This window comes from Ovis canadensis, chromosome 2, assembly GCF_042477335.2.
Source record: "Ovis canadensis isolate MfBH-ARS-UI-01 breed Bighorn chromosome 2, ARS-UI_OviCan_v2, whole genome shotgun sequence".
NCBI lineage: Eukaryota > Metazoa > Chordata > Mammalia > Artiodactyla > Bovidae > Ovis > Ovis canadensis.
This window is the reverse complement of record NC_091246.1, coordinates 123,277,022-123,290,579: the sequence shown is the minus strand read 5'-3', so window position 1 is coordinate 123,290,579 and position 13,558 is coordinate 123,277,022. Positions and strand designations below refer to the sequence as shown.

Genomic DNA, 13,558 nt, shown 5'->3' with positions numbered 1-13,558 from the left:
ATTAAAATATTCTAAAAAGGACTATGTTGATGGTTGTACTGCTGTGAATATACTAAAGATCATTGAACTGCACACTTTAAGGAGGTGAATTGTATGATATATTAGTTCAGCTCAGTTGCTCAGTTGTGTCCGACTCTTTGCGACCCCATGAATCGCAGCACGTCAGGCCTCCCTGTCCATCACCAACTCCCAGAGTTCACTCAGACTCATGTCCACTGAGTCAGTGATGCCATCCAGCCATCTCACTCTCTGTCGTCCCCTTCTCCTCCTGCCCCCAATCCCTCCCAGCATCAGAGTCTTTTCCAATGAGTCAACTCTTCGCATGAGGTGGCCAAAGTACTGGAGTTTCAGCTTTAGCATCATTCCTTCCAAAGAAATCCCAGGGCTGATCTCCTTCAGAAAGGACTGGTTGGATCTCCCTGCAGTCCAAGGGACTCTCAAGAGTCTTCTCCAACACCACAGTTCAAAAGCATCAATTCTTCGGCGCTCAGCTTTCTTCACAGTCCAGCTCTCACATCCATACATGTCAACTGGAAAAACCACAGCCTTGACTAGACGGACCTTAGTCGGCAAAGTAATGTCTCTGCTTTTGAATATGCTATCTAGGTTGGTCATAACTTTTCTTCCAAGGAGTAAGCATCTTTTAATCTCATGGCTGCAATCACCATCTGCAGTGATTTTGGAGCCCCCAAAAATAAAGTCTGACACTGTTTCCACTGTTTCCCCATCTATGTGCCATGAAGTGATGAGTTTATCTTAATAAAGCTCTGTAAAAAAAAAAAAAGGTGTTATTTTTAAAGGTCAAATTTGACATATAAAAAAAATCCATGATGAACAAAGTATCAAAGTTTAAACACTGGGATATGTATTACTTATTTTTTCTTTGCTTCAGGCTCTAATATGGACCACTAAAGCACTGTTACTAACCCTGACTTTAAGATTTTACTATTTTTTTCATCATATTGATTGTATTAACTTTAAGTTTTAAAATATTATCTTGATCTTTTTCAACACTTTCCTTAGAGATCTATAGAAACACATGCAGAGTGAGTACTACAGGTAAAATGAACTAGAAAACAGACAAAACCTGGCCTGTAGAACTCCAAAATCCAAATGGGAAAAACATTATTTGGAAAATCAAGTTGTGAGTACCATCTTGCACCAGGCAAAATAATGCCCCACAAAAGATGAGCACAGAACGTGTAAATATGCAAAAGCAATGTACAGATATAATTAAGGATAGGGAGATTATCCTGGATTCCCTGAGTAGGCCCAATATAGTAATAATTATCCCTATGCAGGGGTCCTTATGCAGACTTCCCTGGTGGCTCAGAGGTTAAAGCGTCTGCCTACAATGTGGGAGACCTGGGTTCAACCCCTGGGTCAGGAAGGTCCTCTGGAGAAGGAAATGGCAACCCACTCCAGTACTCTTGCCTGGAAAATCCCATGGACGGAGGAGTGTGGTAGTCCATCGGATGCAAAGAGTCGGACACAACTGAGCGACTTCACTTCACTTCACTTATGCAGGGGAGGGAGGAAAGTCGGAGAAACAGACATACGAGGAAGTAAGCAAAGGTCTGAGAGATCTGAAGATGCTACAGCTCTAGCTTTGAAGATGGAAGAAGCCATATGCCAACCAGTGCAAGTGTCCCGTAGAGCTGAAGAAGGCAAGGAAGAAGATTCTCCCTTAGAGAAAGAACACAGCCCCAGTGACACCCTATTTTAACCCAGTGAGATCCACTTTGGATTTCCGACCTCTGGAATTTTAAGAAACAACGCTCTGGGGTTATTTTTAGCCACTAAAATTGTATCCAGTTGTTATGGCAGGAAGAGGAAACTAATACACATCTTTCAAATTATGGGGCTATAACCTGCGCTGCTCCATATAATGTAACTGCAGTTTTTCAAGGGTACAACCGCCACTCAAAACTACTAATAATTAGGATAACCCTTCTAGAGGGGAAAATCTATGAAAAGCACAAAAGCATGTTCATGGCAGACTTCACTGACAATTGCTAGAGAGTCTAAATATTAACAATTAGGTAACTGTTGAATAAGTAATAGTTCATCCATGTTATGAAATATTAAGCAGCCATTAAAAATTACACTTAGCAAGAATCTTTAATGACATGGGGAATATTTAAAATCTTAAGTGAAGAGATAAAAATGTTATACAGACATATATATATATTTGAAATAACTTAAAACATATATATACATTCTATATAAGAATAAAAACGCAGGAGAAATAATATTAAAAAGTTAATAGTCATTTCTGTGACAGGAATACACTGACTTTAATTTCTTTTAAAAACTTTCATATAATCTCTAAATTTACAACATGCACATTTATTTATTTAGAATCTATCTCTAATTAAAAAAAAAGTAGTTGAAGAGAAGAAAGTCAACACTACATTTATAACACACTTATAAATGAAGCATGACGCCATGAGTCAATCTCCTGGTGCTGTTTTCCAAAATGGGAAATTAAGACGTTACACGCTAAATATACTATAACAATGTTTACATTATCAAGTAATTTCTACCTATCAATTACATATTAATTAGAATTTAGTCTAAATGCCTAATAGAATACAAAAAACCAAAATGACACCCAAATAACTAAAAGGTAAGCCCTCCTCCCACTTCTGATCTCATATCTGCCCGTATTTATTCTACTGTAGCCACAATGGCTCCCACGTTAGATCTCTGTTGGGAATGGTCATTCGCTACAGAGCCATGTAGCTACTCCTTCACCTCCTTTCACATCTTGATTCAAACGTCACTTTCTTAATAAGGCCTACACGTACCTCCCTATTCAACACTAAAGCCTGCCCTCCACCCTGACACCCTTCACTCCATTCTTTCTTTCCTCTTTCTTCACAGCAGTTACCATCTTCTAACAAACTATACAATTTTCTTTTTTTAAAGTATACTGTTTAATGTCTTTCTTCTGCTACTGGAAAACAAGTCCAAGAGAAGGATTTTCGTAGCAGTGGAACCTCATTAAGTCACTGATATGTCAAAAGAGCCTGACACATAGCAGCTGCTCAGTAAGTATTTGTTGGATATATGGCTAAACCAGAGACATATCAAAGGACAGAGTCAGTAATACAGTCTCTAACAACTGCATCTATTATTGCACGTAATAACCTAAAGTTGGGCAATTTTCTGTGCATGTGTAGTTAAGCAAAATATATGGCATATCTTTATCATTATCTTTATCATTCCTACACTTCAATTTGTGTTTTATTAAAAACTTACAGCTGAATTTTTTTTAAAGCCTCAATTTTATTTTGTTAACATTGTGCAATACAAGACTGTATAACCAGGCAAGCAAATTAAAATGACACAAAGGTAACAGGTGATAATCCCCATAACTTTGTTTCAATTGGTATTTCTTCAGACTGCAAATCCTCACTGTCGCATTAAGACATCATTCTGGGAATGAGGAAGTCTAGTCAAATATCAAACACCTGACCTATTTTCTGAATCAATAAGCACAGTTGAGACTGCCTAATATCCAACATGAGACTCAATCAGTACTTACTCCCTATGATTTCATAAGTAATCAGACTATCCCTATTTATTTTTAAAGCAGTTCTCTATTATTTTTGAAGGGTTTGCAGACTAGACCCCATGACAGGGTCTCTACATCTCCTAAATAAAACAAGTCTCATAGAACAAGCAAGGGAAAAGCCTCCCCAAAGATGTTGTTTAGCCAATACCTCTGAATGACGTTCTACACTTCCAGTGTCTGATCCAGAGTGCTGCTCATTTACATCATCCTCAACGTCTGACCCTGAATCCCGTTCATCCTGTACTGGGGTAGCGCCACCATCATCTGCTTAAAAATAAAACAAAAACCCACTTAAGGAGTAAGATGGATGACATCCTCAACTGAAATGAACACAATGAATCAAGAATAATGTAAGAGCAAAGGTTACCACTGATGAAGCATAACTAGTAATGCTAATTTGTGAACAAGTACAATACATACATAAATACTAACAGTCATAACCTGTACTGTTGACATGTGGCAGTGAAAATGTATCATTAAAGGAATGTGAAGCTTAAGAAATGCCACCAAGAATCAAGTCAACAAATTCTAAATGACAGTGTGCACTTTCAACTTTGTTAAAATAACGAAGTCTATTTTCCCCACAGCACGCACTTACCACCTACTAACGGACTACATGAGTTTCCAAGTTAATTTTGTTTAAAGTGATTCTTTCCTCACTTGAATAAAAGTGCCAAAAGAGCAGAGATTCTAGTTCACTGATGAATCCCTGGAGTGGAGAACACTACCTGGTATAGTATTTGTTTATGAATGAAGAGCATACAGAATTCCATTCCAGAAATAGTGTGAACTCCTTGAAGCAAAAGCATATACTACTATACTATTATAAAACAAATCGCTACCCATCTTTAACCAATACTTTAAAAATACAAAGTAAAATTGTACTGAGAGGAATTCAGAGCTGTTGGAGGATACAGGAAGCCTTGGTTAAAAGTTTAATAAAAATAAAATTTAAAATATGAATCAGCCAACTACAGGAAAACCAAAAAACAAAAAAAGGTTTAAGAATGAAATCACTATCATACTAATGAACTATTCTACTCAGCTAAGCAGCACTGAATATACATATATTTAACCTTTTTACTATAAGGTCATAATAAAAAAAAATTGGAAGTGTAATGAAAAGTTATGCTTCAACGGTCAGAATCGGGGTGGGGAGGGGCAGAAGAGGTTAAAACCCTGTCCTAGCAGAATAGGAAATAATTACAGAATGCCTAAAAATGATGCAACAAGATACCATAAGTTAGGAATACAGGGATAAACATCAAAAACGGCTAAAAAAAAGAAAAAGTCGGGGAATTGCTAACTTTTCATATCTTTCAGCATGCTAAATTTAAAAACACAAGTGAACTGACAACTATTTTGAAAACATCAGGAAAACGTTTAAAGCCAAACAGCAGAATATGTTTGGAAGCGTGTTTGCAGTCCACTATTCGTCGTCATATACTAGAATCGATGCGAACGCAAAACAGAAAAGAAGGTAGTTAATGCTTGGAAATTGATTTAAGCACTTCTGACAGAGAATACTCACTGGAACTAGAACACAATAGAAAAACAAAAGTATGTTTTTATTCCCCATGAGGTTCTGCCTTATTCGTCTTTGGTTCCCTGGTGCCCAGCACTGTGTTAACAAAGTGGGGTCCCGTGTTTATAAACAGGAAAAGCAAGCACTTAAGGGATGACAAAGAGGAAAGATCTCAAGTGAAGGAAAGGCACAAAAATCACTAGTAAGCCCCAGAGGTACACACCTTATTCTAAAATACGTATACAACTCAACTCCGATGTTTTCTTTAATGGGAGACACCAGTTTGCAGGCGTAGTCAAACCAGTTTCAGCTCCAAGTGAAAAGTCCAGGTAAGATCCTGCACCCCCACTGAACAGCTAGCTCCCCGGGATTCTCGAAAATCACTCTCAACCCCTCAAAGAAACTCCCTATCAGGAGAGGCCATTCCTAGTACTTTGCATACAGTAAGCATTTGATATCTAGAAGTGGCTCCCATTTCAGCATCATCTTTCGCCGATCTGGAAGACGGCTTTCCGTCCAGAATTCCCTCTCCAAGGTTCTAACTTCTGGGTCCGCAGCAGGGCTGCCTGCTCTCCTCGCTACGCCTCAGTCAACACCAGACCCAGCACCGGGAGAACGTCTCTGGGGCCTCCTTCTCTTCCCCGCGGGAGTGCGTGGCCCAGCCCGGTCGAGTAATCGCACCGCCCCCCAGCCCTGTCCCCTACGTCCCTGCCTCACCTGACTGGTCGCCGCTGTAATACTCCGAGTCCATGGCAGGCGGCTCTAGGCGGGGAGTGTCTGGGCCCCGCGCCGCCCCCGTCACTTCCTTGCCGGCGCTGTGACCACCGATAGCGCGGCCCGGTGCTCAGAGGCTCCCGCCCAACTGGAGGTTTGGGAGACTGCGGAGAGTAAGGCAGCAACGGCGGCAGACGCGCACACTTGGACCTACAAACGCCAGCAGAAAAGGCCGTACCCTGCTGGCGACCAAGGCGCGCGGGTCGGTAATCTACTTCCCAGAAGCACCTCTGGGCCAAAATGGCGTTTGCCCACGACCCTCAAAAGAGTGCAGTGCGCAGGCGCTGTCTCATGTCATCTGGCCAATGAGAAGACTCAACGGTAATGACGCACGGCATGGCCGGAAAGGAGACTAGTGGGAAAATTGAGCGGGAGCCGCGACAGCAATTACAATCGTCTCCTTTGAGGAACGTGGTCTGTTCCCCATGGAGATGACAGTGTTACTTTATGGGTTCTCCGCCCGCTCTTTGTTTGAGTACCTTCTGGACTACTGTTCAGAAAAATGAAGACTCGCTAAAATTAAATTTTCCATCATACGGAAATTAACTATCATTCCCATCATGCAGCGAGGCCCTTGATTCCCGCCCTTAGTACGGGAAGTGGCGCATTTCCGTCTGGGACTTGTAGTTCGAAGCCTAGCGAGCTATGCTGTGTTTCTAAGTGGCTTGATCAAAAGAGCCTCTTTTCAAGGCATTTTTCTTCCTTTCTTTTTAAAAATTACGACTTAATTTCCATCTTAAGAAGCCATTTGGTTTACACTGGGAAGTACAGGTTTTTGCTTCCAGAAGGGTTCCCGGATGAAATCTTGCTGAAGTGACAATGTTGAACTTCACCTGAGCACTACATGCTTGTGAGAAACAACAATGGTTGAGAAATTATCTGACCTGTCAGAAAGCTGACTGTAAAGAACCATCCTTCTTCCTATCTCTCAAGTAAAAGTTATTCTCCACTCTTTTTCATGAGACCTGTAAGACTTTACCGTCTGAGCCACCAGCCAAGAGTCGGACACGACTGAGTGATTGAACTGAACTGAACTGTAAGAATTAGAGATGATCTCCTAGTTTACCCATGACAAGGCAGAAGACCTTTCCCCTTTCTTCCGAACCTGCTCAGATCTTGCAACTTTCTGTTCGTGTCTTTGCCCCTCTAAAACTAGTGCTGTGCTGTGCTTAGTCGCGCAGGCGTGTCTGACTCTTTGAGACTCCATGGACTGTAGCCCCCCAGGCTCCTCTGTCCATGGGAATTCTCCAGACAAGAATACTGGAATGGGTTGCCATGCCCTCCTCTAGGGGATATTCCCAGCCTAGGGATGGAACCCAGGTCTGCTAGCGGATTCTTTACCGTCTCAGCTACCAGGGAAACCCAAGAATACTGGAGTGGATAGCCTATCCCTTCTCCAGGGGAACTTCATGACCCAGGAATTGAACAGAGGTCTCCTGAATTGCATGCAGATTGTTTTCCAGCTGAGCTACCAGGGAAGCCCCAAAATAACTAAATGCAGGAATAAGCATTTTTCTGTTCTCACTACTGATTGAAGCTTCTGATTGCAAATCAATCACAACTATAAATCACCACACAGTCCTTTCTAGGAAAGTCTCAGACAACAGCATCTCCCCTGTACTAGATACTCTGATCTTCATATCTGGTGTACTCTCCCTATTGCAATACCCCGAATAAAGTCCATTTTCTTGCTTATTTTTTGTCTTAAACAGAGAGGACAATATTACTGCCTTTAGATTGGAGGAAGTATAGGAAATATTCCACAGGAGGTGTAGACTTGCAGAAATAAGGCCTTTCGTTTGTTAGTTGGTAAAGCATACATCTTGGATTGGATTTCTAGGCATTCCTAGCCTGCTGTAAGGACCCATGTGGTGCCCTGAAAAGTCCACATTCTACCTTGGAGTTCAGATTTATGAATTTTATGATGTTAGCTATGCTATGAATTCTCAGAATGTCATTAGTGAAGCCACATCCCAGCTTTGATAATCCTGGAACCATTGCTAGGCAGTCAGAATACTCCAGCAGAACCCAGTTCTAGGCTCCAGAAAAGGACATGGAAAGGAGGAGAGAGGGGTGGTTTCTCTAGAAATGACCATTTTCTTGCAAGAGAGTTCATAGGCAGTCTTTCCCCTGTGCGTACAGTGGAAAACAGCTTTGAAATCCCAGTCTACCCCTTCAGCTGTAGGAATGACATCTTATTAAGCTATTGTGAGAATCAAGAGCAAGGAATTAACAGTGCTTGGAACCAAAGGTAGAAAATTAAAAAAATCATTTCCTTCCATTTAGTAGAAGAGGGCTCAGGATCCATCTCTCTTCCAAAGAGATCAACCTCTCTTCTAAGAGGCTGTACCTGTGTAATAAGGTGAGTGAATGGGGCAGAAATCCAGGAAGAGAACACGCTGCAAATCGTGTCAATAAAGATCTTGTAGTTTCACCAAACATACACAACCAACAGCTATGAAAGTAATTGGGTTAAGCAATGCAATTACAAAAGGATAATGACTCAGTTTTAACATAAAAATTCTAACTGTCCTGATGGTTTAGACAATGGAGAAATAGAAGCAGACTGAACACAGCATAATGTGCAGAGAGCCAAAGGCTGTAAGGAAGTGTCAGGTCTTTGTTTTGTACTCAAGAAGCCATTAACTCAGTGAGATAGGACAGGCTTTTTGAAACAAGCATAAGTCTTAGTTAAAGCATTGTGCTTGCAAATGCAAACACAGCTCCAGGAGAGTTTTCCAGAGCCCCTTACCACCAGGTGGCTGTCTTTCAGAGCCTCCAAAGGACAGATCTTGGAGCAGAACAGATACAATTTCTGAGTCTTGTCTGCCTTGCATTTTGAAGACCACTGTCTCTCTCCACTCCTCATTCCAGTCCCAGCACAGCTGGTGGTAGAGAGGCCACTCGGAAGGGAGGCTGTTTTTTCCCCCTAAGGATACTAAAGATAGAGAAGGGACATGAGAGGCATGGGAGAAATGAGCTTGTGGCAGACCTGAACTCTGTTTCCCTTGACTGATAACCATGAAAGAACCATCCTCCCAGCCTTTTGAGACACTGCAACTTGCTGAATATTTCTGGGAGTGAAAAGTCATACGATTTCAAGAGCAGCCTGGCACTGGCAGAACTTCAGACTCGGGGGTCAGAAATCTGGGTTCTGTGTCAAGCTCTGAGCTTATTGTGTTAGATGAGGGGGTTGAATCAGAAGATTTCAAGGCCCCTTGTTGTTGTTTTTCAGTTGCCAAGTCATGTCTGACTCTTTGCAACCCCATGGACTGTAGCATGCCAGCTTTCCCTGCCCTTCACCATCTCCCGGAGTTTGCTCCAACTCATCTCCATTAAGTCGGTGATGCTATCCAACCATCTCATCTTCTGTTGCCCCCTTTTCCTCCTGCCCTCAGTCTTTCCCAGCATCAGGGTCTTTCCCAATGAGTCCACTCTTCCCATAAGGTGGCCAAAGTATTGGAGTTTCAACATCAGTCCTTCCAATGAATATTCAGGGTTGGTTTCCTTTAGGGTTGACTGGTTTGAGCTCCTTGCTGTCCAAGAGACTCTCAAGAGTCTTCTCCAGTGCCACAATTTGAAAGCATAAACTCTTTGACACTCAGCCTTCTTTATGGTCCAACTCAAATCTACATATAGCTACTGGAAAAACTATAGCTTTGACTATACGGACATTTGCTGGCAAAGTGCTTTATAATAAACTGTCTAGGTTTGTCATAGCTTTCCTTCCAAGGAGCAAGTGTCTTTTAATTTCATGGCTGCAGTCACTGTCCACAGTGATTTTGGAGCCTGAGAAAATAAGATCTGTCATTGTTTTCACTTTTCCCCCTTTTATTTGCCATGAAGTGGTGGGACTGGATGCCATGATCTTAGTTTTTTGGGTATTAAGTTTTTAAGCCAGCTTTTTCATTCTCCTCTTTCACCCTCATCAAGAGGCTCTTTAGCTTCTCTTCACTTTCTACCATTAGAGTGGTATCATCTGCATATCTGAGGTTGTTGATATTTCTCCTGGAAATCTTGATTCCAGCTTGTGATTCATCCAACTTGGTATCTTAATGGCATATTCTGCGTAGAAGTTAAATGAACCAGGTGACAATATACAGCCTTGACGTACTCCATTTTGAACCAGTCCATTGTTCCATGTCCGGTTCTAACTATTGCTCCTTGACTTGCATACAGATTTATCAGGAAACAGATAAGGTGGTTCGGTATGTCCATCTCTTTTAGAATTTTCCACAGTTTGTTGTGATCCACGCAGTCAAAGCCTTAAGCATAGTCAGTGAAGCAGATCTTTTTTGAAATTCCCTTACTTTCTCTATTATCCAATGAATGTAGGTAATTTGATCACTGATTCTTCTACCTTTTCTAAATCCAGCTTCTACATCTGGAAATTCTTAGTTCACATTCTGCTGAAGCCTAGCTGAAAGGATTTTAAACGACATTACCTTGCTAGGATGTGGAATGAGCACAATTGTGCAGTAGTTTGAGCATTCTTTGGCATTGCCTTTCTTTGATATTGGAATGAAAACTGACCTTTTCCAGTCCTGTGGCCCCTGCTGAGTTTTCCAAATTTGCTGACATACTGTATTTTAACAGCATCATCTTTTAGGATTTGAAATAGCTCAGCTGGAATTCTATCACCTCCACCAGCTTTGTTCATAGTAATGCTTCCTAAGGCCCAGCTGACTTCACACTCCAGAATGTCTGGCTCTAGGTGAGTGACCACTATTTTCATTATTCTCTGTTTCATTATTATTTTATTCTCTGTGAGAGAAGCCGTCTCCAAGTCTGACCTGCCTTCTTGTGCTTGAGCCACTAGGGGTCCCTGCAGGTGAAGAAACAAATGAAACAAGCGTGTTCTAAGCCTGCTTTCCAGCTCTGTGCAGTGTCCGCACATGGCAGACTCACCACTCACTAAGACACATGCAAGATTTGTCCTGCCACATCGTTAGAATACTGAAAAGTTGGACCCACTTGAAAGCCCATGAGTAGTGGATAATGAATCATTAAACATCAATACCATGGCACACTGCACTGCCACTAATACAATTTAATTGAATCTTTAGCCCTCACATGGAAGGATGGCCAGAATATATGAAATTAACAAAATGGTCATAGAATACTATAAATGGCAAAACTTTGTGTGAACAACCAAAACCCCACCTAAGAATTCCCTATTAAAAATGGAGGGAAAAAAACTTTCAGACAAAGATTGAAAAGCCAAAGCCAGAGTCTGAAAATTTTGACTACACACAAAAAATTAAACATAATAGTAAAACAACTGTAAAAACATATGCATGGCAGAAACAACACACAATTAACAAAACCAAAAGATAAATGACTAGGAATTAAAAAATTTTTTTATTCAACTATCATAGAGCCTTCTCTATGTGGTTAAGAGAAATGATTAAGACTTCACCTTCTAGGTAAAGTTCCATCCCTGGTCATGCAGCTAAGATCCCACATGCCTCTTGGCCAAAAAACCAAAACATGAAACAAAAGCAATATTGTAACAAATTCAATAAAGACTTTAAAAATGGTCCACATGACCCTGGAGAAGAAAATGGCAACCCACTCCAATATTCTTACCTGGGAAATCCCATGGACAGAGGAGCCTGGTGGGCTACATTTTAAATATGAATTTATTTTCCATTTTGTTATCTGGAACTTTTAAGCCAGAGGGTGGACTTTGTGTCATTTGATAAAAGGGAACTTCCTGGCTCAGGTCTTCAGTACTGTTCTGCTCTATTACTAACAGAACAGTGCAGTACAATTCACTCGGTTGTAAACAACAACAGATCTATTACTAAGGATGATGTTTAACATTTCCACTTGTCCTGAGTAAGGACCGGGGCAAAGTCAGGCCTCAGGCTGTTGAATTTAAATGTCTTGTGATAACTAAGGCCCTGCAGTGTAGCACCGGGAACTATATTCAGGATCTTGTGATAAATCATAATGGAAAAAAATATTAAAAAAAAGAATGTCTACATGCATATAACTGAGTCACTTTGCTCTGCAGTAGAGATTGGTACAACACTGTAAATCAGCTATACTTCAATAAAAAAATGAAACTAAGAAAAAAATGGTCCACATTAAAAAAAATCTTTAAAAAATTTATAGAACAAAAGGTTAATCTCCTTAATGAATATAGAAACCCCAGAAATCAATAACTCAATAGAAAAAGACCAATAAACCAGTAGAAAAATGGACAAAAGATATGACAATTCACAACAGAGAAAATATTAAGGGCTCTAAAATTCATAAAAGATATCCTCAAACAAGATCAAAGCAAATTAAAATTATACTGAGATATTATTTTTCACTTCAGATTGCAAAAATCTGAGAGTATTCCACTGGTGAGGCCATGGAGGAAGAGGCCCTCTCCCAGGGTACTGGCGGGAGTATATTACAGCAGCCCTTCCTTTCTTACTACTTGCCGGAAAGCAAGCTGGAATATTTATAAAAATTACAAATGCATATACTCTTTAGCCTAGTAATTGAACTTCAGAAAATGTATCCTACAAATACACTTGGCTATGTACAAATGATGTATCTACAAAATTAACTTATTGCAGCACTAATTGAAAAATGCTGGAAATAACCTAAATATCTAATCAGGAATGATCACAATATTATGATACATCTGAACAATGGAATGTTATATAGCTATAGTGAAAAGCAAAGAAACTCTCTTATGTATTGATACATAAAAAGACTTCTGAACTGTGAAAAAAGGCAAAGCGCAGAACAGAGGAAAGGGGAAAAGTACATATATTTGTTGATGCTTTTAACTATGTTTTTAAAATCTGAGATTGTATAAGAAACAAAACATTGGTTTTCTGTTGGGGGAAGGGAGGACAAGGGGAAATGGTGCAAATAAGCTTCTAAGGTTGTTAACAGCATAAAACACTTACTCTAGTTCCACATGCTAACTTCTACTCAGTTCTGATTTTGTCATATAATACCTGTGAAATGGATAAGCAGAAGCCTCAATGGAGTCAGTAGGTCAGAAAGGGGAGCTCTAATGCTCTACTGCTCATATCAGTTACAGACCCAACAGAGAGAGAAGTATCTTTACATCTCCAACAGGAAGAAGATTACTGCTCTACTACCCAGCAGGAGCTAGGAAAAATTTTTCCTGGGCTGGCAACCATCAGCCAATGAGAAGCCATCACAACTTAGGCAATGAAAAGCCGCTACACTTCAAATTAGAAGTTTCATTCGGTGGACCCTGTTTAACAGCCTCTCCCAATGCCCCCTCCTCTATAAAGAAAACGGTCCTCTCTTTTGTTCTCTGGATATCCCTGCAGTTCACCATAGATTGCATGTCATGAACTGCAATTCTTTGCTGTTCCTGAATACACCTATTTTGCTGGTAAAATAACGGAATGTTTTAGGTTAGCATATTAAATTAACTTCATACCCCACTAATGGGCTTACTACTCATAACCTGAAAACCAGAAGTGCCAGTCTCCAGTTGATCATGATGTGGAAGCTAACCAGACCAATTTGTTATGCTTGGGCCCCATCTCTTGGCCCAATGATCAGGCAGAGATATCTTCATGGATTCTGGTCTTGCTTTGTATAGAAACCATCTTTGTATAGATGTGTGCTCTGTCCTGAGCACAGCCTCTTCAACACACAATCATGTATGTGGCTGAATAATTATGCAAGTTACA

The 13,558-nt window shown here is 40.6% G+C and overlaps 1 protein-coding gene across 4 annotated transcripts in view; it reads right to left on the bottom strand.

The window, feature by feature from the left end:
* IWS1 (interacts with SUPT6H, CTD assembly factor 1) overlaps window positions 1-7,577 on the bottom strand; it is a 48,529-nt gene extending 40,952 nt beyond the window's left edge. For all 4 annotated transcript variants that reach the window (XR_011254453.1, XM_069576886.1, XM_069576883.1 and 1 more), the window contains exons 1-2: window positions 5,823-7,577; window positions 3,729-3,844 (exon numbers count right to left, since the gene is read on the bottom strand). Coding sequence is in view for 3 of the 4 variants with exons in the window: in XM_069576886.1 (XP_069432987.1) it covers window positions 3,729-3,844; window positions 5,823-5,856 (150 nt within the window). In the remaining variant the exon portion in view is untranslated. The remainder of the gene's footprint in view (window positions 1-3,728; window positions 3,845-5,822) is intronic.
* Window positions 7,578-13,558: the final 5,981 nt, after the last annotated feature.